Source organism: Lotus japonicus, chromosome 3 (assembly GCF_012489685.1).
Source record: "Lotus japonicus ecotype B-129 chromosome 3, LjGifu_v1.2".
NCBI classification, from domain to species: Eukaryota; Viridiplantae; Streptophyta; class Magnoliopsida; order Fabales; family Fabaceae; genus Lotus; species Lotus japonicus.
Genome location: NC_080043.1, coordinates 61,329,959 through 61,355,240, shown reverse-complemented (window position 1 = coordinate 61,355,240; position 25,282 = coordinate 61,329,959). Strand labels below are relative to the sequence as shown.

Here is a 25,282-nt window from a genome sequence, read left to right as displayed (position 1 = left end):
CCGGTTTTTATAACCATGATTTATAGTATTAATATAAGATTTAGTTGATTTCTTTAATAATTGGTTCAAAAAATGTTCTGTGTGGAATTCGAACCCGGGGCACCACAGAAAATATAATGAGTCCGTTCCACTGGGCTGTTCTCGCTTTTTGTCAGTTTATTCGTTTTTAAATATAAGTATTATTTTCCTTATTGATTTTGTAAAATTACATCTTTAACTGCAAACCGTTGATTACCCTAATTTCAAGCTCGTCATCGTCGGTGACGGCGGCACAGGTTACATACCTCACCTTTCTCTCTCGATCTTTCTCTCCTTCAAAATGCTGCGATTTAGGGTTTTACTTTTTTGTCCTGAACGTTTGCAGGAAAAACAACCTTCGTCAAGAGGCATCTTACCGGTGAATTTGAGAAGAAATATGAACGTATGTATGATTTGTTCATCTTACCGGTGCTTCTGTATCTTCGTTCTTGATTAGCTGATTTGTTGTTTTGATTTTGGTTTGGAACAACGACCATTGGTGTGGAGGTTCACCCTTTGGATTTCTTCACAAACTGTGGAAAGATCCGATTCTACTGCTGGGACACTACTGGACAAAAGAAGTTTGGGGGTCTCAGAGATGGTTACTAGTGAGTCCTCTTTTCCTACCTATATAGTAGGACAAAACCCTAGTTACTTTGCTCTCTGATTGTGTAATCAAATTCCTGTGTGATCAAATTTCTTGTGTATCAATTGGAAATTGGAAATTTCATGTGTGACTCTGTTGTTTTAATGTTTATTTATGCATGGCTAGCTTGATGGTTTTCAGTTTTCACCTAATGCTGATAAGTGATAGATTAAATTTTTGTTTTTAAATTTAAGCATGGGAATCAAATTTAAAGGGTTATTCTGTTTGCTTTGTGTTCATCTGTTTATATTTTATATGAAGAAGACCTGAAAGTTGTTTTACATTCTTGCCACCCTCTACGCTGGTGTTAATTGTAGTTTTTGTTCAATTGTTGTTGCTATTCATTGGCTATGAGGCCTAGGTTTTCTTGTTAGAATAGTTTTGCATGTCCATAACCGGGTTTGCAGTTTTTGCTCCCCTACAAAATGCTGAAATGTTGTGTGATTTTGTAGGAATTCTAACACTCTGCTATAGAGTGGACTTAAGTTTTTGCACTGGAAATGATTGTTTAAGCTTTGACTTATGTGAGGATATTAATCCAATTCATATTTTGATTTAGCATTTGTTCACTTCCTGTTTTTAACATGGAATTTTGTTCTGCAGTATCCATGGGCAATGCGCCATTATAATGTTTGATGTTACTGCCCGACTGACATACAAGAATGTCCCTACTTGGCACCGTGATCTTTGCCGGTTAGTATATATGCAACCTTTTGAACCTGTTTTTTTCTCTAATTATTCTGCACTAAGTTTTTTATACTAACATTAGACTCACTCTCTTAATTTCTGATTTTCAGGGTCTGCGAGAACATCCCCATTGCTCTTTGTGGCAACAAGGTTGATGTGAAGAACAGACAGGTGAAGGCAAAACAGGTTACTTTCCACAGGAAGAAGAATCTGCAGTACTATGAGATCTCGGCCAAGAGTAACTATAACTTTGAGAAGCCTTTCCTTTATCTTGCCAGGAAACTTGCAGGGTATGTATTAGGTGCCGCGAGTTTTTACTTTTTACATCTGAAAAGCACATTGAACTAAATGTATTTTAATTGATGTTTTACCTACTTGTGTCAATCTTGCAGTGATCCTAACTTGCACTTTGTTGAATCTCCTGCATTGGCTCCACCTGAAGTTCAAATTGATTTAGCTGCACAACAACAGTAAGATATCTGTCATGAACTTAATTAACTCTATCTCTAACAATTGTATGCCCGGCCAACTTGGCAAAAACATGTAGTGTGTGGGAATTCAATGTTCCGTTTTAAATTTGAAGTTGTCTTATATAAATCATTGTCACAATGAAAATGGATGTAGGGGGTGGTGTATAGAGTGATATATTATTGTTTCATTGTCCTTGCACTTGTTATTTCTCTTAAAACTCATGTTTTGGTGTATTTTGCAGGCATGAGGCTGAGCTTGCTGCGGCTGCTAGTCAGCCCCTTCCTGATGATGATGATGATGATGATGCATTTGATTAAAAATCTGCGTGTCTGTTGATCATCTTTCTGAGTTGCTGCTTCTGTCTTAAGCTAAGCTAAGCTACACTATGTTGTGGGGTTGTATTATGGCATTTTTGGTGTGGATTTGAGTATCTGAAATTTAATCATTTATAATCTTGTTGAGTTGAGTTGCTGCTATACCTTGTTTCTGAGTTGCTGCTATACCTTGTTTTAGTTTGGTGATGTGTATTGATTTTGTAGTCTTTCATAGCTTTTGAAATGTGTACCTTTTCGGTTAAATTATGATCAATATATCTTCTTTTCAGAAAAAAAAAATGTTGATCTTTTGGCTGAACAGGTGTGGTAATTAATTTAATTCAACAAAAAAAAAACAAATTACAGCGGTTCCGTGGTGGAACTGCTGTAATATATATTATCAATTACAGCGGTTATCGGCTGAAACCGCTGTAAAAGAAGACTCAAGTACAGCGGTTATTCTTGAGAACAGCTGTTGTAGGTCTGTATTTACAGCGGTTTTATTAAATCAACCGCTGTAAATAATGCGTCTTTTACAGCGGTTAGAACCGCTGTTAAGGCTTTTACAGCGGCGAGATCTACAGCGGTTCTGGACCGCTGAAAACCGCTGTAAAAGGCTATTTTCAACCGTTGTTAAAGGTCATTTTTGGTGTAGTGATATCACTCTTATATTTTTATCTTAACTCTATGAGTTAAATCCTCCAGTGTCTAAACCAATCTGTATCGGTTTAAAAAATATCTTCTCAAAATATCTTATGATAATATCTCCCAAAATATCTAAATCATCCATCCTTATCTCTCCCTCTCTCATTCTGACAATCCACTCTCCCTCACGTTCACTACTTCACTCTCTCACTCTTTTCTTCTTCCTTTTTTTGTTTCTCAACTTGCTGCAGCTCATCTCACCATTTCTTTTTCATTCATGTATATCCACCGCCCTTGTTTCTCACCACCGCCAACTTCTTCTTCTTTTCTCCTTCACTATCTCGACCCTTTCTCTCATTAACGTGACATTACTTTAGCCAACCAATTGCTAATCTTCTATATATCTAACACTTTCTCAACCTTTTACATTCCTTTAATACCCATAAGAATTAGGAATCTAAACACTTTTCCATGTTTTCTCTCCACAGCGTGAACAACAAAGCTTAAACATGGATTTTATTTAAATCCTCTTCTCCTTCCCTTAGGCTGTAAGCACCACTCATTTCCCTCTCTTGCAGCAAACACACGCACACTTCTCCTCACCCACTCTTTCACATTTTTCTTTGGCTGCAGCACCATAACTTCTTCTTTCATCGTTGGCCAGTCACCACCTTGTGCCTCTATTCTTCACGCAGCACCCACACTCACCATCACCATCTCTAAGGTGCATGTTTTTATGGTAAAGCATCTTCTCCTTTTTATCATGTTCTTATGGGTAAAGTTTGAGTTTTGATTTGTTATGCTTTTTTAAAAATGACTTTTATCCAAATTGCTTTTACAAATGTTATTCCCTATCACCGGATCTATGGATTTCACCGATTAGTTTTCTAAAAAGTTGTTTTTTGAGTTAAGTGATTTTGAGATTTTAAGGATTTTAATTTAAGTCTTGATTAGTTGTTTTAATGGCTTTGGAAGTGATTTGGGGAAAAAGGAAAATTTGTACATTTTTATGTAGGTGTAGCCGAGCCTATGACATGTGTTTTGAGTTTGGAAAATTAATTCTGAAACTTGTTTTGTTTAGTGAAAATCATAAGTTAAGTTTGAGGACTAAAAGTTTATTGTGAGAAAACCTTAGGACTAAAACACAATATGCTTAGAAGTTTTGGGTTAAACTTGAGTTTTAAAAGTCTTGGGGTTTGTTTGATAAATTTATTTAAGATTGAGGGTTGAAAAAGAACTCACTTATAGTTGAGGACTTGTTTGCAAAATGCGTTTCTTAAAGAACCTTTCTTTAAGACTCATAAATATTTTCTCTTGGACTTTAGTCCTTGAAACATAAAGCATTTGAATTAGTCTAAGTAAGTTAGAAAGATTAGCTAAGCTTGTTTTGGATGTGACCTTAGAGGCTAAGGTTTAGTATATGAACTTTGTGAAGGGTACGAAGGACGAAAGCTCCTCGCGGCGAAGCTAAAGAATAGAAGGAAGCGAGCCGACGTGGAAAATAAAGATGTGATTAGATTGAAGTTGCAGTTTAGGAAACAAATTGGCTAAGGTAAGGGTAACTCAGTTTTAGCGCGTCTTTGAGTCCTGCCTGCTTTTATCGCACTGCATGCGTTTGAGATGAAGATGTTCATATTGATTGGCATTGGATTATGATTATTATGCTTGCAATGTTGTGTGCTTGCTTATGTTGACTGTTTCTGAGGCTTGTGCCAAATGTTTTCTGAAGGCTTCGGCCGAGTGAACTTATTGAGACGTGTGTCTCCGTTTTCTGGGAGGCTTCGGTCGTTTACTGGTTTCTGTCATTGAACTGAGTTGTTATATGTTGAAGTTGATAATATGAATAACATGTGGTTATCCTGATTTGATTATTGGATTTGAGATTGTTGTTGAGTGACTACTGAGTTGGATGAGATGTTTTGGTTTGCTTGAAGTGGCGGTGGAGTGGATATTTTCACATGACTGTCTCGTCTTGCGAGACGTTATCAAGTGGCAGTGGAGTGGATGTTTTCACATGACTGTCCCGTCTTTTTAGGCGTTATCAAGTGGTAGTGGAGTGGATATTTTCACATGACTATCTCGTCTTGCGAGACGTTATCAAGTGGCAGTGGAGTGGATGTTTTCACATGACTGTCCCGTCTTTTGAGGCGTTATCAAGTGGTAGTGGAGTGGATATTTTCACATGACTATCCCGTCCTTCGAGGCGTTACTCAGTGACAGTGGAGTGGATATTTTCACAGGACTGTCCCGTCTTGCGAGACGTTATTGTTGATTGATATTGTTGAGGATTGTCGATACCTGATTTGTTGTTATATTGTTGAGGATTATTGATATCTGATTTGTCGTTATATTGTTGAGGATTATTGATATCTGATTTGTCGTTATATTATTGAGGATTGTTGATATCTGATTTGAGGTTATATTGTTGAAATTGCTAATATCTGAATTGATGTTGTATTGTTGAGAATTGTTTATATCTTATTTGATTTATATTGTTGAGGTTGTGGATATCTGGTTTGATTTTATGTTGTTGATATCTGAATTAAATTTAGGTTGTTAGATATATGTCGTTATCTATCTTGAATTAAGTTGCTAGTTTATGTGCCATGATATGCACTTAAATTTGGATAACATGCTTTTCTCTTTTATACGTGGTAATGGCATGGAGTTAACCCTTTCTATTTGCTACTTGTTGTTTGGGCGCTTAACGCTATTAGGCGATGGAGAATCTTCGATGGAGCTTGACCTTCGTACGAGTCAGAGAGGAGAACTTGAAGAACTATGGAAGACTTGAAGAATAGAGTCGGGTGTAGGGTTAGAGCCTTGGGTTAGAGACCTAACCATTATTGGTTTAAGCCTGCATAATGATTTTAGAAATTTATATTTGGGGTTTCGGGTACTCGCCTTGTTCAAGGCGTGATGTAGATTCTATTTACTGTTGGGAGTAGGCATTACATGTTTTGGAAATACATTTGAAAAGAAAAAAATATATACTCGTGTTTATACTTCCTTTTGGAAAACATTGCATATTTACTTTAATAGGTTACTAAAGTGACCCCTGAAATTCGGGGCGTTACACATCTCCTCTCACAAATCCGACGCACATCCACCACTCCTTCTCTACCTCTTTGCGATCATCGTGTTCCGCCACGCCACGCCGCACCACCACCTCCTTCTCTTCCTCTCTGATCGTGTTCCACCCTGCCACACCACCACCTCCTTCTCCTTCTCTAACGTTGTGCGCCGTCACCACTACCCGTGGAGATCCAGCGTCGCAACCCTTCCTTCTCTGAGGTCCAGCGCTGCCACCACATGAAGATGCGCCGCCGCAACCCGAGTCCGTCCCACCCTCGTGATGTTGACACCAACAGCCGCCGCACCACCGCCTTAGGTTCCTCATCATGAAGATGGAACCTTTCAGATCTGGTCTTCCATTTTTTTTTTTTATAATTTTCTTTTGTAATGGGCTGACAGTGTAATCATTAATCTTTATTTTTTCTGAAATTTGAATGTTGAATCTTGATCTTGATCTTCATTTTATTTTTCTGAATGTTGAACCCGCTCAACCCACCCGTTGAAACCGCTAACCGCCGAACCTGAACCTGAACAGCCCGTGGCAACTGGACGGTCGGCGGCGGACCAGGTGGTTGGGTGATTTTCACCCGACACAAACCGCGTTTTCGGCCCGGATCCGACTGAACCCGTCCGGTGGACACCCCTATCTAGTAGTGCTCCTAGCTCATGCGAAGCGAACCCAAGAAGCCAGCTCATGCGAAGCGAACCCAAGAAGCCAACGACCTTGCTCATCTCATAGGACACCACTTAATTACAAATTTAAGAAAAAGAACACATTTCTCCTTTAGTCAAAATTTAATAAAAATTTCAAAAATATTAAAGCCTCAAAAGTATTCTCAATAATTGGACATTTTGTAAATAAAAATTAATTTTCAATTTATCATCCACTTTTATGTTATATGTATATTTACTCAAGCTTCTTTTAGAGAGGCCTCAGGCAGATGTTGAAGTCTATCTCCTGAGGGACTCGTTTACTGTTCTTTAGTTTGTTTCTTTGTTTTGTTAGCCTTCCGATCGAGAAATTATTATTTTTTACTCAAGCTTCACTGTTACCCAAGCCTATCAGTCGAGTGTCAAATGTAGTCTCTTCTGTTAAAATAATAACCTTCATTCATGTTGATGTTTGGATATTTCCAAATATTCTATGAAAGGGACATATAACAAAGTGAGAGTTATGACACATACAGGGCATACAATTTTCGTTTATAGTCTAACAAAATTACAAAATCCTTTTCTGCACTGCACAATGCGTGGGTTTGAGTCCAGTTTATGTACAATTGTCTCCACTCCTAGGCCATCCATTCCTTATAAAGCCAAATTATCTTTTTATGCAAGACCATCGCCACTCTTAAAAGCCACACCATCAAACACACAAAAGACAGTTATCTTTTTAGCCAAATTATGCAGCTGTAATGATTTTACAGTCTGCAATCAGCCAGTAAACACCCTAAGACGACTTGTGATCCTCTCACGGCATATGTGACAATTGCTTAACCTGGATCCACAATCTCTGCAACTCTGCAATTCAAATATTATTAGATATCATCAGAGTAGCTATCAAACAAGGAACAACAAAAGAGATAAGTGGCTGTGAATGTAACTAATGAGGCTCACCATGTGACCACATCCAAAGGCCAAATCCTTTCCATTTGTTAGACAAATTGCACACTCCTACATATATAATTTTATTCGATTAAAACAAAATAAATTCATGACAACTGTGCAACTTCAAAATTGATATAAGCGCAAACCTTGTTCCATCAGTAACTCTATACTTGAGCAATAATCATAGAGCAGTACCTTTACTTGGTAAGTTGATAACCACTTAGTTTTCATGTACCAAAAATATCTAATTTGTGGTTATGCAGTTTATGGTTGGTTGTTTCCAGGACTGTTTTCCTCCATCTTTAACTTTTACTCTACTTGTATCCCAAAATAATAAATTACTTGTTGAGAAAGACTAGCAATATAAATTATTCTTAACTCAGCTTTTAAACAAACTCTTTATTACTCGGTCATTAGATTGATGATAGAAATTTGTTGAAAAAGTATGTTCTTAGTTCAACAACGCTACATGTTACGAAGGAAGATTGCAAAAAATGTTTGATGTGACAAAGTTTAACTGTTATTTGGTGGAAATCATAGTGGTAGTGAGGAAATATAATGAACTCCAGGTTTCAGTCATATATACCATTTGGTTCCGCTCATCTTCCATAGATGCTGCCATGTTACTCCGGAAATGAGCCCGTGGCACAGGCGGAGAATAAGGAACTGGAGGAGGTCTTGGAACCATTTTCTTAGCCCTTCCTGTTTTACGACTTTTGTCCAAAAGGCAAAGACAGAAGAAGAAAACCAATTAAATAATCACCAAACAGAAAATTTAACAAGGAAACTAGATTGCTCTTAGGAAATCTGTCACCAAAATGGACCCAAAGTATGCTGCAAGGAACCCACCCAAGCAATCCAAGTTCAATGGCCGCTTTATATTGGAGAGGTATCTCCATTAGAGCAGCCAGAGCAAAAGCAGCTTCTTTCTCAGAGGAACTTGCTTTCTTAGACATGATTTCAGTGAAGTTAACAAACTGCATAAAAGGGGAAAGGTCCTTTGATATAACAAAGTTGTTGCAAACAATGCATTAGGAAATGTCACTCAAAATTTTAAGCCATACCTGAAAATTGTCAAAATCGCGTGATGGTATCTTGTCATCAAACTTTTTCATGTCTTCCCAAGGTCCATCACCAACTCCAACCAAAATAATAGAAAGCGGATATGAACTGAAAGCAGAAAAGATCAGATAATTAGAGCTTGTTTGATTGTCTTCTCAGTTGTTTAAATTTAAGATCATTTTCAGAAACAATTTTTAAAGCCTGTTTTTCAAAAGAAGAAAAGGAAAAGTGACTAGAAAACAAAAACATAACATATTTGAGCTGTTTTGGATTTTTGTCTTGAAAACTGAAAAAGAACGTATTTTAAGAAAGGTTATTCAAAACAGTTCATATCAAACAAGAGCTGAATGTTTGATTAAGTAGCTGCATGTCATTGTTTTATTTAATCAGACATTAGACATAACAGATGCTAATTTCCATTTTGTTGATAGTTCATTGTGTTTTATCATAGTTTCATTTTATTGCATGGTATCTTGATAAGCATCTATGGTTGGTGTACAATTATCAATTCACCATATCTACCTTGCATCAACTATTGCTTTGATTGTCCTCTCCTCTTGAGAACTGAGCTCACCATCTCCAGAGTAGGCATTTGTTGTAACCTTCAAATCAAACAAAATAATGTTAACTCGGGAATCACAAGCAGACATCATTACATGAAGATAACATTAAATACCTGGCCATCTGCAACAATAACTAACACATGGAACTGGCCATGAGTTTTCTCCACTATGTCTATTGCAGCTTCAATAACCGGAGCGTAAGAAGTTGGTCCTACAAACAATATACAGATATTTCTTCAGCGAATGACTTTTCAGCTTACTAATGTTATGTTTAATATGGGGAATTCATGGTGATTCTATTCTATGATTTAGGCCTCGTCTGGAAGAGCTTATTGGAGCTTATCGTATAGCATAAGCACCCAATCCAATAGTCCATAACCTACCTAGATGCTGTTATGAGGCTATTTTCATAAGCTATCCAAATTAGATTATGAATAAGCCATTATGCACTAAGAACTTAGTTAATTGGTTTCTCAAACGCGTCCTTACCCCACGAGATGAGATTTCCTTATTTGTTAGGATTCTATATATTAGGGATTTAGTCTATTTTAATTTAGGAGTATATGTTTTGGTTTTAGTGTCAATCTTTATTTTAGGAGTTTATATTTTATTTTGAGGTCTATCTTTTATTGAGATATGATATTTTATTAGGAGTCATTTTATTAGGATTATATCTTTTAAGATACTATACTTGTTGAGTCAGTTTATTATAAATAGGTGTATCCTCCTTAGGTTAGAGTAGGGAATTGATTTATTGAGTTGTAAAGGGAACCAGCCCTATTGAAGAGGAACCAACCTCTTGGTTCTAAGAGGAACCAGCCTCTTAGTTCTTTATCTATCTTATTTTCCAGTTTTTATATAATAAAAATACCAAAAAGATTATCGTTTATCTTCTTTCTCTTATGTTTCTCCACGTTAGTATTTTCGGATCATAACATTATTTGTTAACTAAAAAAGAATACAAAATGAAATTCCTATTCCATGCATCATTCTATAAAATTAGGAATCGCCATTGCTTATGAGAGGTGAGATGTATGATTCTATTTATTATGCAATGGAATTTAAGTTTTGTTTTCTGATGAGGAAGTTTAAAGTCATGAAGATCAAATTTGATTCTATTGCACATGGATTTCATATACCAGTGTGACGGCTCAAATTTAATAGACAAGGGGTGATTCTATTAAAACATCATTCCATGTGTGAAATGTTTTCAACAACTAAAAAAAGCCTTTAACTAGCAATTACAACATACTGAGCTAAGTTATTGCGATGCATATGGAACAACACTGAGCTAAGAGGAAAGTTACCTGAAAGTCTCAAGTTTGGAACAATTTTCTTATAGCAAGCCAAAACTTCCTCAAATCCAAGGCAAGATGAATCATCAGTGTGAAAGCTAAAAACTTCGCGATCATGAGTAGTAGCTGTATATATAATAACAGAAATTATAAGGGATAAACTATAACTTTATTTTATACTACATGTTAAGCTATAAGGATTTGGCCTTACCATCACCAAAGCCAAAGCAAGGAATCAAGTTGTCATCATCAAAGGGAGCCAAAGTTTTGCCAATAATAGAAATGGCTTTCTCATAGGGATTAGGGGAATCTCCGATTGCATGCAGGCTTCTATTTTTGAATGAGATCTTGCCTTCAATAATAAGTGATAAGTAGTCATAAAGCAATCAATTCAAAAAGAAAGAATAACCAAATCCCCCCACTTTAATGTCAAAACAGGAATATTTTTTTTTATGTACTAAGTTGCTCTCACAGTCTTGCAATTCGACCCGAATGTGGTAAAGGGCAAAAGTCCCCCAAGAATGCTCTTAAGGGTCGAACTTTCGACCTAGGAATATGGCTTCATTTCATCCAACATGGATTGCAATTTGCAAGGGATCATAGAATTAGTAGAATTTTGTTTATATGCTACTTACCAGTCCATTCATTGCTTTTTGTGAAATCAATTCCCAAGACAAGATTTGAGGATTCTAAACCTTCGTTCCTCAGGGCAGTTGTAACCTGTATAATGGGGCTCAAAATAACTGAATTTTTTTTCGCACGAATTGCAAATTAAAACATCGTAAATCAATAAAATAAGAGTAAAAGGTGTAGGAAATTAAACCTGTGGAAGGGAAGTGAAGTTATCAGGAATCAGAGCATACTTCTTCTTCGTAGATAGTTTCCTTGAAGCTCCTTCACCACTCATCTTCGGTGGTTCCGGCGGCGGCGACCTTGCTGCGGTGGAGGAGATTCTCTCGTCGGAGTTTCTGCTGGTGAAGTGAACGACGTCGTCTGGCTGCTTACCATTAGAGTTCCCCATATCGCATCTTCAACTGATTCTCAAGAGTAAAGACCTAAAGTAGGAAAGTATTCAAAACTAAATAATCAATAAAAAAAATAAATGATATACAACGACGTCCAATCACATTATGTCACATATAACTAAATTATTACATTTATTTTTAATTTTAATTAAAAAAAAGTATAAGTAGATAAAGATGAATTGAATGTAAGTGTAAAAGAAGTTTAAACTAACCGTACATCAATCATTTTCATAGAAAAGAAAAAGAAAGAAGGTAGGACAAGTGGCTATTATAAAAATAAAGTTATGGTGGAAATGGAGGGTTGAAATTTGGTTGGGAGAAGACAAGATTAGAGTTTAAATTAAAGAGAGTTAAATATGTTTTTGTCCCCGAACTTTAAACCAAATTTAGATTTCGTCCCTCGTCAAAGTAAAAGTTGAGATAAACCTCTGAACATAAGAGAAATAGTTGAAAATGCCCCTATCAGAGTGGTGTTTTAAAAGTCGTAAAGTATGAGTGAAAATGTGTATTCTCTCATTTATTATGAGGTAGTGTTTGGCCCAACTCCAAACACAATTTTAAAAAAGTTCTAAAATTTTAAGTAACTTATTTTTTACGGTGGCTGTTACGGTGCAAGTGCACTTTAGGTCTTGCACCATGCAAGAGCCAATTTTACCTGTTATAATAGGTGATAGTTACCTGCTGGAAAAAAAATAAAAAAACTATGTTACAATAATACCCTTACCCTCATATGCTCTATCTCTCTCCTCTCTCTGGATCACCAAAATCTTCCCCTGGAACCCCAGATACAGAACCGCGGCGAGCACCACCGCGCAGCCACCGCCATCGGCGAGTTCACCGCGTGAGGTTCAGCTCCACTCTTCAGATCTTGGATTTCGTCCCCAACCACCACGGAGCCACCGCCGCGAAATGATGGGTTTGTGTTTCCCGTTCTCCACAGAGCTGTGAAGATGAACAAGTTTCTGTGAATCTCCTAATTCACGTTCGGCGTCGATCTCATGTGCCTCGGCGAGTCGGCGGCGATGGTGGAGTAAAAGAGGAAAGGGAAAATTGCTGGTGGTGGATCTGGAAGGGAAAAGGGGAAAATCTGTTTGTGTTGTGTATTGATCTAAACTTGTGATGTATTTGTTGAGGTTTATTTGCAATCAATTACTGCTTGTTATAATTTGGATTGGCCTAAATACAAGTTTTTTTTTGAAATTCTAAATACAAGTTACTTGTTCAAGTTTTGGAGGAGTCTGATGACAACATGGCGACATTCTTGTTCAAGCAAGATGGTCCTTTGTGAACAAGGATGAAAACCTGTTGCAAAACATTAACCTTACATTTTATTTTGAAGTTGGAGCAACAAGTGAATGGGGGCGTTCTTGTTTCAGATCAGTAAGTTGTGGTACCCAGATCTTTTTCGTTGTTGTTCATGTTAAGATGAAGAGGATGGTTATGCAGTGGTTTTCTGGACCACCGTGCCGGATCTCAGTGTCGCCGCCGCCGCGGTGATTGGCCAAAGATGGCTGCTGCGGCGAGTTTGCCAGTGAAGGAGGTTGTATCTTTCTTCAAGTAATGAGGGAGAAAGGTAGGGGTGCAAGTGTCATTTACATATTATATTTTAAATATATCTAAATTTTCAGTTTGGTGCTTGCTGTGGTGCCCACAATTTTGAACATGGGTAGGTACAGGAATGTCATAGACCAATCATAGTTAGGCACAATAAATGAATTATATTGTATTTTAATATATCCTTATACTTTCATTAATTATGAAACGACCCCATTTCTATCTAGTTTCTTAATTCATGACCCCACTGTCATTTTCACTTATCTCAGTAAATTTTCACGTACCATTTCTAAAAGAACTTCTGAAGGAAGTTGGAACAACAATAGCCACAAACTTGTCAAGGAAAAGGAAAAGAAGATGAAGTTCAACCCTAGTCTCGCGCAGCAGGCGAAAGAGCCGCAAGGCTCATTTCACAGCGTCGTCGAGCGTCCGCGCGCGTCCTCATGAGCGCACCGCTCTCAGCCGACCTGCGCTCCAAGTACAACGGGAAGAGAAGGGAAGGTGACTCAGGTCTACAGGCGCAAGTGGGTGATCCACATCGAGCGCATCACCCGTGAGAAGGTGAACGGCTCCACCGTCAACGTTGGGATCCACCCTTCCAAGGTGGTAGTCACCAAGCTCAGGCTCGACAAGGATCCCAAGGCCAAGGGACGCGCCGCTGCTGATAAGGAGAAGAGTACCAAGTTTGCTCCTGAGTGTTGTTCTTGTTTTCATTTGATATTAGAAAACTATCTATATGCTCTTTTTGGATCTCAGCTATTCGTTATGGGTTATTATCTTTTGCTTCAATGTTAAATCAAACATTTTGATACTTCTATTATCAGCATTAGCTTTTATTTTAATTTTGCTGCATATGCGTTTATGAATCCAGTTGTTTATTTGTTCACAGCTTGCCATTATGCTGAATAACCCGTATTCAATCTGTAATTTTGGGTGAATTGTTGAATTGTAGCCTTTAAATTAGAGATGTTCTGATCCATTTTGATAGTGAAGCCTATTTTTTATTAGTTTGCAATTGTGGATCATCTTGTGTTACTTTAGTAGAGGAGTTAATTATGCAAATCTGTTTACTGTGATTCTGTTTTGCTGCATATCAAATCTGTGTTCAATTGTTGTTGTTTTAGCCTGATGAGATTAACAATTTTACAGTTACTTGAGTGCATTTGTCTGGCCATTGTTGTTTTCAACTTATTTATCTGAACTTGAATACTTGCATTTCCTTATAGATGAGGGTGAGGGTTATAGATGAGGGGTGGTGAAATACTGAAATGTGTTCTCTGCAATGGATTTCAGTAGTGGAGTTGTTGCCTTGGCTGATTTGGTTTTCGTTGCTTTTTTTCATTTTTGTATTTGCACATAGCATCAAGGTCCTCAATTTCTAGAAGAGATAAGTTACAGGGAGATGCTTAAACATTTATGTACCATAAATTGCTAGAATAGACAGGTAGCAGAGTGGCTTTCCATGTAGCTTTTCATATGCAATTCGCATTTCAGATGTATCTAGTTATTGATCTAATTATCCTCGGCTTGGCGGATGTATTTGGTAGAAAGAGATTTGAGCAGAGTTAGAGGAGGATGGCACTCACCCTCGTTTGGTGAGTGCATTGAGATGGGGGCAAACAGAGAAAAGTGGTGGGTCGTCTCTCCAAATTGGAGAGAAATGGGCTGGTTCTTATTTCCAGATATTCGTACATTTTTGGCGGTTTCAACTGCCAGTAGTCGATAATTAACCCCCAGAATATTACCACTGGTTTGGCGTTTTTTTAATTTTTTCATTTTCAAATCATATCCAATACGAGATGAAGATAACTAATATTTCAATTTCTTTGAAAATGTGGACAATTTTTTAGAGAAGATGAAAGTTACATTGTTACTATAAAATTACAAGCTTTTACACGGAATGCAAGTTTTTCCCCCTAACAAAAGAGGTTTTTTATTAAATTTGTTATTTCCTTTTTAACTTTCACCTTTTTACTTTCAAAAAAAAAAAAGTTCACCATTTTAGAAATTCATTTTTTAAGTATTTTACACACTAAACATGAAATCAAAAAAGAGAGAAAAATGGCTTGATTACATTGTATAGAAGTATTAAACACATGATCTATCCAATGGTTAAAAAATCTCAACTAAGATCATAAGCTAGATGGAGCATAGACTATTAATTTTTGCAATCATCAGATAAACCAACCTGAATATCTGAGACTAATTCGGTGGAGAGGATCCAAATTAGACATTCGGCTGATCAAAAAGCTATGCATGTCACTTAGTTTAGGAGGTGACTTAAGATGATTAATTCCTAGTAAGTGTGATGACGACTGACGAGTCCTATCAAAATGGCACACGACACTTTCTTTTGAGGCTCAAGCATTGGTTTTGAAATTTTTTCCTATATCTGATGTATATTGACTCTATTCAAAGAATTGTCAGCAATAAACTGAACCATTATAAAGTGCAGCACTTGGTAAAATTGGCAAAATATATTAATTCTTCATAAAGATTAGAAGATTGTTATGTATACATGACAAAAACTAGAATGGACTAAAGATTGAATTCTAGTTCCTCTCCCATATACATGATCTGATAACATGATCAAATGGACAGACAAAAATTACTTAATAGGCATACTTAGAACCATGAAATTTCTAAAAGGGTTTTTTCAGGTCGCCAATCTCCTTCATGCTCTTATCCAAGTCCTCTGCAATTCCCACATGTGGATCAACTAGCTTCAAGAGAAACATTTCACTATCGGTTACCATAGTCACCATCCCAACTTTGAGTAACAGCAGTTCCCTTCCTTTTTATATAACAGTTCCCTTGCTTCTTTACAGTAACTAAAAGATAAAAATAATTATGAAATTCAAGTTAGAGGAGTAGAAAAATCTATCAGTCACAATTTCTCCACAGCAAATAGTATAAGAAAAGGTTCAAAATATAACACAAGAGAAAGGAACATCCAGTACTGAAAAGAGTTGCACACAATAGAGAGCTAATCAAGAAATAATTCATGAATTATATACTAAGTTGATCAATCATAACATCACATGTTCTGTAATAGTAGCACTTAAAATGAGTTTAAAACTTAATCCAAAGACATACATAGAATAATCAACAGAAAATTAATTTGATTAAATCTTAAAGTACCAAGCAAGACAATGACAAAAATACATCCTAAAGTAGCTTAATCAAAGTCCATCCTAGTCCTCTTGCAATTCTTCATATCCACTTAGATAACTGTTGGTAAATCCGCAAGTGTACGGAATCCACCCGGTTTTAAATATCGAACCACAGGGATTGTGAGTGAATAGATTCGGTTCAAGCTTTGAGTCCGAAGGTTTGTTATATTGAGGCAAACATATGTCGAAGTAGTAATAAGGAAAAAGAAAATACAAATTCAGAAATGAAACAGAGAATGAGAAGAAAGAGTGATTTACTTTGGGTTCTTGCTCAACTAATCAATTCAAGCACATCATTCTAAGCACATGTTCTCATGAATCTCTCCTTGATGTTATAGCTTAGTTACTCACTTATTGATTCCTCACATAAGCAATTCTCCCATACTAAAAGCTAAGCCCAATTTCTTGTGTACTTAGTCATTTATATGAGGTTTTAGATCATGTAAATTCAGGCCAACAAACCCCAACCCTTCCTCTATTCCTAGAGGCAAGCAAAGAAGGGGTAATCCCACAACAAGTCCCTAATCTATAACAAACTTCCGTTCTATTATAGAAAAGCATAAAGCTAGCACATGTTCTAACTTGAAACATAAAGCATGGATATGGGATTCAAGGAAAGAAGAAGAACATGTGGGAAAGAACTTAAGATTATAACTTAAAAGGAAAAGTCTTACAAGAAAACCAAAGTAAAAGAAGAGAGATTAACCAAGCATGGCTTGGCTAAGAACCTTGAACACAAGCTTGGAAGCCCTCTCTCACTCCCCTAGATGTTCCTCTACCTCTGAATTTTACAAAGTATCCAAGATTTCAAAAGAAAATGACTAAAATCCTATTTATAGGCAAAATAAACGAGGCTGGGCTGTTCTGGGCGCTCAGGCGCCAATTCAGAGCGCCTGAGCGCCAATTGCATGTTGAAAAACATGCCTCTGGACCTAATTGGCGCCTAGGCGCCCATTCCCAGCGCCTAAGCGCTTAAGCTCGCCTGAAAAGGACTTTTTGGCTTCTGAAACTCCTCTTTTCAATCCTCTTTAAGTTCTCCATCAATTCCATGCTTCTTGGCCTTCTTTCTCCTTCAGTTTCTGCTCTCCAAACCTAACCAACAAGTCAAGGAAGATTCTAGAAGCTCCAAGAGCTCATTAGCACAAGAGGTCCTTCATAAAACACAACAAAACCATGCAAGTCCTAAACTTTACTTAAAATGCAAGAAAACTACCTATAAAACTACCAAATTATCAAAACAAAATAAAGACTAAAGAAAAGAATAAAAATGCATGAGAATGCATGAAACACTACATGAGACACAAGAAAAAGACTCAAAACCTACAAGGGAAAACCATAAAAACATCATATAAACCCGGGTCATCAATAACCTTTTGCATAAGAAAAAGGATTCATATATAGTAACTAGTAAGAAAAAAAGTAGTTGCATTGGGAAAAGGAGAAAATCATAATTTAAGCAACCATGCAAAAGGCAAAATAATTCATCACATACGTCCCTGCCATATATCACCACCTATATATATCAACTCTTCTATTTCCTTTCAAAGATCAGTTCAGTTCTGCTTCTGCCCTCAAAGATATTAGTGTCTGTTATGTTTTCACAGTTCTGAATTATAGGCATCAAGTCGTTCATGGAAAAACAGAATACTAGCTTTCATTCTTTCGAGTTTCTTATCAAATAAAATTAAGAAGCTAGCTATTCTTCTAGTTCTTATCAAATAGAGGGTTAATTGCGGTATCCCCTCATGGCTTGTAAAGTTGTGATAAAGCAGTTAACTAACCCAAATTCCAGCAGTAAACTGAGACTGCCACCCATCAGCAAACTGGAACTGAAACCAGAAAGTGGGAAGGAATGAGCATGATTGGAAGATGGATTATATAATGACATGATACTTATCTGATAACAATTAACAAGAACTCTCACCTCAAAAGACAAGCAACGATCTGTAACTTGATAGAGTGTTGAACCTCAGAAATATCAGTAGTTCATTGAGTAGAGCTTTCTTCTGAATTTCTTTTTTTTACCTGACATAACACTATATACTTTTAACATAAGAAAAATATATGAATAAAAAACTTTCTACAGATGATCAGACTAGCGCTAGCTTGTGAGTGAACGAGTATGAAACTATTAGAAACAAAGACCTTGTAGACAAGACCAGCGCTACTGAGCTTAGTGGTGAAGCCATGGCCGAAAACTTGGTTGAAACACCTTTGGTGATGGTCGCAACGGTGCCGAAGCGGGTCGTACACGGCTCCGACGTCGACCACCGCGTCGCAAGAATTGCAGCGATGGGCCTGAAACGCTAAGAGCTCCATGAATGGCCAGATTCAAGTTAAGAGACAGACATACTCATGGCTTTCGTATAAGTTCTGGTCGCGATTATGGGTCCTCTGTGTGGGGTTGGTAGGGTTTCTACACTGTACACCTGCGTTTGGCTGGAACGTTGCTATTGGTGGGAAGAATCTGAGCTCGGTGGTCAAGGTGACGGCGGTACTGGCCGTGGCACTCCGATCTGGGCTCGAAATAGAGAAAGGAGGAGAGGGTAGCGGCGTGGGTTTGGATTGGGAAGAGAGAAGGGTGGTGGATACTAGCTTGTGAGGGAATACGGAATGGGCTAGGGTTTGTGGAATTTTAAAGCAACTTGTGAACATTGAAATACAACTTTGAAATTGTACCGGGAAAAAGATAAATTTTTAGGAGGGGTGAATTTCGACCACCTAAAATCTAAATAATTAAGCGGGATAGTAAATTTTGTGAAAACCATTTTGGAGGGAGATGATATTTATTAGTGAAGATGTAATTAGAAAAAGAAATAAGTCTTTATATTTCTGGACAAAAATAATTAAAATTCTAAACTATAAATTTTAATTTGTGCAATGACAATTGATAATTGAAAATGATGTGAAATGTGAGTTGGTTATTATTTACTTGAGTTGTTTCTATTTTGTAACAAGTTAGAATTTATTTACATTATGTTATAATAGATTATTTGTTTTTATTAATATTTACTTATTTTAAAAATTCATTACTTCATATTTCATGTCGACGATCTGCTCTGCTCTGGTCGACTCTTCAACCATATGACTCGGACAGCGTAGTAGCTAGCCCACAAAGGATGCTTTTAAGCATTCACCTAAGAGGCAGCATGTAGGACATGGGCTAGGGTCGAGCCCTCCCGATTTACTTATTGTTCGATCCATTTTTATGTAATTATTATCTTGGATTTATATTATTTGGTTCATATTTAGTCATCGGCATGAGGACATTTCGTACTAAGGTTCAAAGTAGGGGTCTATGCCAACCTTAGCTAAGAGATCCGCACATTCCTCACTAATACCCCAAGTATTTTAGGTCAATCCCAACTAAGAGTTATACTTATTCTTATGTTAATCCTATATAAGCTTCAACGAGCTTCAATGAGCCAACAAGGGATGCTTAGGCCCAATAAGAAAAGTCAGGTGTCCCAAGTGCATCCTTATGCTTCAATGGGCCAATAAGGGATACTTAGGCCTAATAAGAAAAATCAAGTGTCTCAAGTGAATTTGTAAGCTTCAATGGGCCAATAAGGGATGCTTAGGCCCAATAAGAATATTCAAGTGTCTCAAGTGCATCCTTAAGCTTCAATGGGCCAATCAGGGATGCTTAGGCCCAATAAAAGAAGTCAAGCGTCTCAGTGCATCCTTAAGCTTCAATGGGCCAATAAGGAATGCTTAGGCTCAATAAGAATAGTCAAGTGTCTCAAGTGCATCCTTAAGCTTCAATGGGCCAATAAGGGATGCTTAGGCCCAATAAGAGAAGTCATGTGTCTCAAGTGCATCCTTAAGCCTCAATGGCCCAATAAGGGATGCTTTGGCCCAATAAGAGAAGTCAAGTGTCTCAAGTGCATCCTTAAGCTTCAATGGCCCAATAAGGGATGCTTAGGCCCAATAAGAAAAGTCAAGTGTCTCAAGTGCATCCTTAAGCTTCAATGGGCCAATAAGGGATGCTTAGGTCCAATAAGAGAAGTCAAGTGTCTCAAGGGCATCCTTAAGCTTCAATGGGCCAATTACGGATGCTTAGGCCCAATAAGAGAAGTCAAGTGTCTCAAGTGCATCCTTAAGCTTCAATGGCCCAATAAGGGATGCTTAGGCCCAATAAGAAAAGTCAAGTGTCTCAAGTGTATCCTTAAGCTTCAATGGCCCAATAAGGGATGCTTAGACCCAATAAGAAAAGTCAAGTGTCTCGAGTGCATTCTTAAGCTTTAATGGGCCAATAAGGGATGCTTAGGTCCAATAAGAATAGTCAAGTGTCTCAAGTGCATCCTTAAGCTTCAATGGGCCAATAAGGGATGCTTAGGCCCAATAAGAGAAGTCATGTGTCTCAAGTGCATCCTTAAGCTTCAATGGGCCAATGAGGGATGCTCATGCCCAATAAGAGAAATCACTTGTGTCTCAAGTGCATCCTTAAGCTTCAATGGCCCAATAAGGGATGCTTAGGCCCAATAAGAAAAGTCAAGTGTCTCAAGTGCATCATTAAGCTTGAATGGCCCAATAAGGGATGCTTAGGCCTAATAAGAAAAATCAAGTGTCTCGAGTGCATTCTTAAGCTTCAATGGGCCAATAAGGAATGCTTAGGTCCAATAAGAATAGTCAAGTGTTTGACGTGCATCCTTAAGCTTCAATGGCCCAATAAGGGATGCTTAGGCCAAATAAGAGAAGTCATGTGTCTCAAGTGCATCCTTAAGCTTCAATGGGCCAATAAGGGATGCTTAGGCCCAATAAGAATAGTCAAGTGTCTCAAGCGCATCCTTAAGCTTCAATGGCCCAATAAGGGATGCTTAGGCCCAATAAGAAAAGTCAGGTGTCTTGACTCTCGAGTGCATCCTTAAGCTTCAATGTGCCAATAAGGGATGCTTAGGCCCAATAAGAAAAGTCAAGTGTCTCAAGCGCATCTTTTCGATTTTTATCATGATACTATGTAATTTTTCTTATTGCCCCCGTAAGAAATTAAATATATACATATCGAGGTAGGTTGATACAAAAAAAGCAAAGTGTCGTAGCGCAGTTTCTGTCAATCGTCCCTCTACTCGTCCCGTGTTCGAATCCCAGTTGCCACATTTTTAAATTCAAATTTCTAACAAAAAAAAGTTTATAAAACGGAAATTTTTTTTGGCGAGGATTCGAACCCCGGACACAAAACAATACTTTCAATTGATTTACCACTAAGCCAAGCACAGCCTTTATGGTCATATTACGATTTAATTTATTTATAAACATATAATTACTCTTTGAATCCATCATTTTTTTGAGATGATAACACATTTGTTGGATTGTTATTTATTTTAGACTTTCAATTTCTAAAAACTTATAAGTTGGTTAGTATCTCTTGTATTCAAACTAATTATATATTTCTTCTACTTATAAAAACTGATTATATCAATTGATTTGCACTGTGGAGTCCGTTTCGATTATCGTTCGGTAAAATTGTGTTTGATCTAATTGGCCCCCCCGATATCCAAATCCTGGCTTCGCCGACTAAGCTTAAATGAGCCAATAAAAGATGCTTAGACCCAATGAGGAAAGTCAAGTTTCTCAAGTGTATCTTTAAGCTTCAATGGACTATTAAGGGCTACTTTGACCTAATAAGAGAATTCAAGTGACCCTAAAGCATCATTAACCTTCAATGAGCACTGTCCAAAAAAAAACCTTCAATGTGCCAATAAGAGATACATAAGCCTATTTTTATTTTATGTATTGATCATATTTCATTATTATGCCTATATTTTTTTTTCAATATTATATATTTTTTAAAAATATAATCAAACATGTTATCAACGTTATTTTTATTATTTTTAAAAAATTTAAACATAAAATTGGTAGCTAGGTGTCCCCATATACATTTTCTTCTATAGCATTTAAGTCACTATACCTACGGATAATTGTCATTACTATAGCCTGTAGTGACATAAATAAATAATACGTTAAGACATTCTTACGGCTTGTTTTCCGTCGGTATATGTATTAACACTACAGAGAAAAATCTTGTATTTTGCGGGAGGTTCGGACTCCTACAAGTAGAACTTTAGATAATACAAAAAACATTATACTGTGGTAACAACATCGAAATAAGGTAGTCCAATAATTACCAATACAATATGGACACTATAATTAGCCAACAAAGACCCCCATGGGTGATTCTCTCAAGTTTTTTCTCAATTTTCTGCCGTGGACATTTGTGGCGGTTTTTAGCTGCCACAAAATGTTGCAAGACGGCCACAAATGTTGATGTGAATTATTGCCAACATCTGTGGCGGTTTGAAACCGCCACAAATGTCCACTGCAGAAAATTGAGAGAATAGACTTGAGAGGATCCGTTCCCATTTTAACAGATCAAACAGAAATACGTTAACATTAGATGACATTTGAACATTGTAAGGTCATAAACATAGACAAGTGAACTCATCTCAATTTTCCTAAAACAGTATCAAGGACAAGTGCTTGGCCTTGATCACTAGTTTCTCCGTGTCGATTAAATTCCCATACCATGTCAAGCATTCCTTCTCACACTGTTCCAAGCAGTGTCTCTCGGAACTCGGAAGAGACTATAATCCAGAGATTTCTGATATAAACCCAGCATGTACTGCAAAAAAAAGAAAATGCTCAAGCTTTTACTTAGCACATGTATAAGAATGATAAGAAATAAGACTGCATTTGGCACCAAATTTTGACCTCAAAAACAACTTTTCAAAATCAAATCTAATGACTTCTTACTAGGCATAATTCATAAGAAGAAATAGCATCATAAAAAGGTTGGTTTCATTTACCACTTTCTCCTTCTCAAATCCTCGTCCATAGTCATTGTATAATCATCTAAAGGTTCATGACAGAAGTCATTAGACTTCCCTAATTGGCAATGAGAAAAATGATTAGTCTATAAAGGAAATATGCTCAAAGCTCATCAATTCTATATATTATGTGATAGAATTGCAATCATGTGCATTTATCTTTCAAAATAGGAAGTATATATGCATCACCATGCTTAGCATGACCAATGGACATGCAATCAGAATTTTAATCCTATTCTCTTTGTCTTAGAGATCAGGAACATTACCTTCACAAGACAACCCCACATTTTAACCATTCCAATTGGGTTGATAACCAGCACAAGACAGACATGTAGGTGTCGAGCAAAACAAAGAGTAACAAAGAAAGCTAATTGCAGCAGCTACCAGACCCTTCTTGATGAATACAAGGGAATCATTAAAACCCATCCTCATTTCAATGTGATGAACTCGGGAGAAAACCTGCCCCCACATTTTCCTTTCCAACAACTTTATTAGAGAACTAGGAGAGTCAGAGGGATTTACTTCATGTGCAAAGTCATTAGATATTATATACCCACCTCATGTATCAATTCTAATTCTCTTAATTTTCCTACTTGATTGATTTTCTGTTTCGGCCTTATAGGAAGAAACAAATCAAAGGCTTCATCCTTAGTACCAATAAGGTGAAATTTATGATCAATATATCCAAATCAGATTAAGAAAATCATATCAGCATAGTACATTTCAAATATGGCAAAGATAATATGTTTCTACTCAGCTTTACTATTATGATGCAAACATATCAATCTTCAATAGCAGATTTATACATCATATATCAATTATAAGCTGCACCAAAAAACCAATTAAATACATTTCTGATTTATGGCCACAACTGACATCCCCACTGGTTCCCATGAAATTAATTATTACTTTTAGAGATACTGTCCTTTCAGTTGAATATAAAACCAGAGCCAAAGTTATAATCATCAAATTTCTCTCAGTCATGTTCTTCTATAAGAATAGCAATTAGGCAATGAGTACCGCTGATATAAGACATCAATTTTTTTTTTTTTATGGTCACTAATTAGTGTATATTACTCATAGTATATATTACTCATATCTTAGACGAAACAAGGCCAAGTGCATATCAGAAGGGGAACCATCTCCTAACCTGTTATGATTTATGCAGTAAGCATGGTTTACATAAAAGAACTGATAAAGTGTTCAACAGTTCAAGACCTAAAGCATGGTGCTACTTTAAGTGCCTCTTCAACGTTAGAGCCTTAAGTAAACTCTTCACACTCAATTCACTAATTTATCATAAGATGGCCAGGAACAAATTAAGCATGCATAGATACCATTAAATGAGAACCAACACTACTACAAAAGTGAAGAAGAAATATGAGAGTGGAGTCTCTGATGAATCCATTAAGGTGAGCAAGAAGTACCACCTTTGGCATTGACACACACTAGCTAGTAATTGAGATGATGCTTTCAAATCAAAAGGTTATTGGTCATGAATTACTATGCATACAAAATAACATAAGTTAATGCCTTTCAGTACACTTCAGCGAGTAACCAAATTAAGAAATTAAAAATTAAGAAATGACAAAAATATTAATTCAAGTGAGTCATGCCAGAAAGCTCTCAACTACCTGAGTTCAACTCCTCTAGAGTCTAAAGCAAGTAGCTGAATTCACAAGAATGAGTCACTGTTAAATCAGAAAAGGCCAAACAACACAGATACTTGGCAAATATGAACATGATAATGATGTTATATATCTCACAAATAAGATCCCTGCTAATAGATCTCAATTGAAACCAAACTCATGGCATCAGGACTCCACATTTTATTTTAACTTGAAAGCAATTCAATTAACAAGCTATGCACAAATTGAATAGAGCAATGAGTGATGGGTTACTCTCACATACAGGCTACTTCAACAGAAACAACAAATCAAGAATTCAACAGAAACCCCTAAACCAAAAAAAGGAAAACGACTGAGTTTTAAGACTGCTAATTTGACACAAAACAAGGTTCAGCCATCTACCATAAACCCGTGAGTGAATGTTTGTTTGTTGAAAACCTAATTAAGCTCAACGTGAATAGCCATTGATTTGAACATATCGAGTATGAAATCGAGATTCTGGTGTTTGTTTGTGAAATCTGACCTGATCGAACCAGACTTGAAGCACTTCGGGTACCCTTCTCCTTGTCAGCGGCGGCGGCGTCCCTTGGCCTTGCGATCGATGTGGATCAGCCACTTGCGCCTGTAGACCTGAGTCACGTTCCCTTCTCTTCCCTTGTAGGTTCCGCACACCACCTGAAGAACACAGACTCAT

At 37.0% G+C, this 25,282-nt stretch overlaps 2 protein-coding genes, 2 long non-coding RNA genes and 1 pseudogene across 4 annotated transcripts; 3 read left to right on the top strand and 2 right to left on the bottom strand.

The window, feature by feature from the left end:
* Positions 1-223: 223 nt before the first annotated feature.
* Positions 224-2,262, top strand: LOC130744461 (GTP-binding nuclear protein Ran1B-like; the record flags this gene model as incomplete). The annotated part of the gene is made up of 7 exons (XM_057596643.1): positions 224-275; positions 365-421; positions 509-626; positions 1,268-1,357; positions 1,462-1,641; positions 1,744-1,821; positions 2,064-2,262. Coding segments are annotated over 7 exons (651 nt in total), but the record flags the coding sequence as incomplete, so codon positions are not given.
* Positions 2,263-2,805: 543 nt separating this feature from the next.
* Positions 2,806-6,592, top strand: LOC130749706 (uncharacterized). The gene is made up of 3 exons (XR_009023033.1): positions 2,806-3,520; positions 4,217-4,333; positions 5,499-6,592. It is a non-coding gene; the product is annotated as an uncharacterized LOC130749706 (long non-coding RNA).
* Positions 6,593-6,943: 351 nt separating this feature from the next.
* LOC130745143 (E3 ubiquitin-protein ligase RGLG4-like) lies at positions 6,944-11,455 on the bottom strand. The gene is made up of 11 exons (XM_057597285.1): positions 11,205-11,455; positions 11,017-11,101; positions 10,593-10,733; positions 10,394-10,507; positions 9,200-9,297; positions 9,046-9,125; positions 8,526-8,631; positions 8,311-8,438; positions 8,048-8,174; positions 7,471-7,527; positions 6,944-7,374 (listed from the first exon to the last, which is right to left on the bottom strand). The coding sequence occupies exons 1-11, from the start codon at positions 11,400-11,402 to the stop codon at positions 7,288-7,290; spliced, it is 1,221 nt and encodes a 406-aa protein (XP_057453268.1). The 5' UTR covers positions 11,403-11,455; the 3' UTR covers positions 6,944-7,287.
* A 1,862-nt stretch (positions 11,456-13,317) lies between these two features.
* LOC130749705 (60S ribosomal protein L26-1-like) lies at positions 13,318-13,825 on the top strand (annotated as a pseudogene).
* A 1,602-nt stretch (positions 13,826-15,427) lies between these two features.
* On the bottom strand, positions 15,428-18,771 carry LOC130745142 (uncharacterized). The gene is made up of 3 exons (XR_009021552.1): positions 18,279-18,771; positions 18,058-18,158; positions 15,428-17,962 (listed from the first exon to the last, which is right to left on the bottom strand). It is a non-coding gene; the product is annotated as an uncharacterized LOC130745142 (long non-coding RNA).
* Between the last annotated feature and the right edge of the window lie 6,511 nt (positions 18,772-25,282).

Excerpts from the sequence above, each read along its gene's own strand:
- LOC130745143 (XM_057597285.1), bottom strand. The coding sequence starts at position 11,402 with ATGGGGAACTCTAATGGTAAGCAGCCAGACGACGTCGTTCACTTCACC. Across the intron at positions 7,528-8,047 it reads AAGATGAGCGGAACCAAATG|GAGTGTGCAATTTGTCTAAC; the intron begins GTATATATGACT and ends TTATATATGTAG. Across the intron at positions 7,375-7,470 it reads CCTTTGGATGTGGTCACATG|AGTTGCAGAGATTGTGGATC; the intron begins GTGAGCCTCATT and ends TTTGAATTGCAG.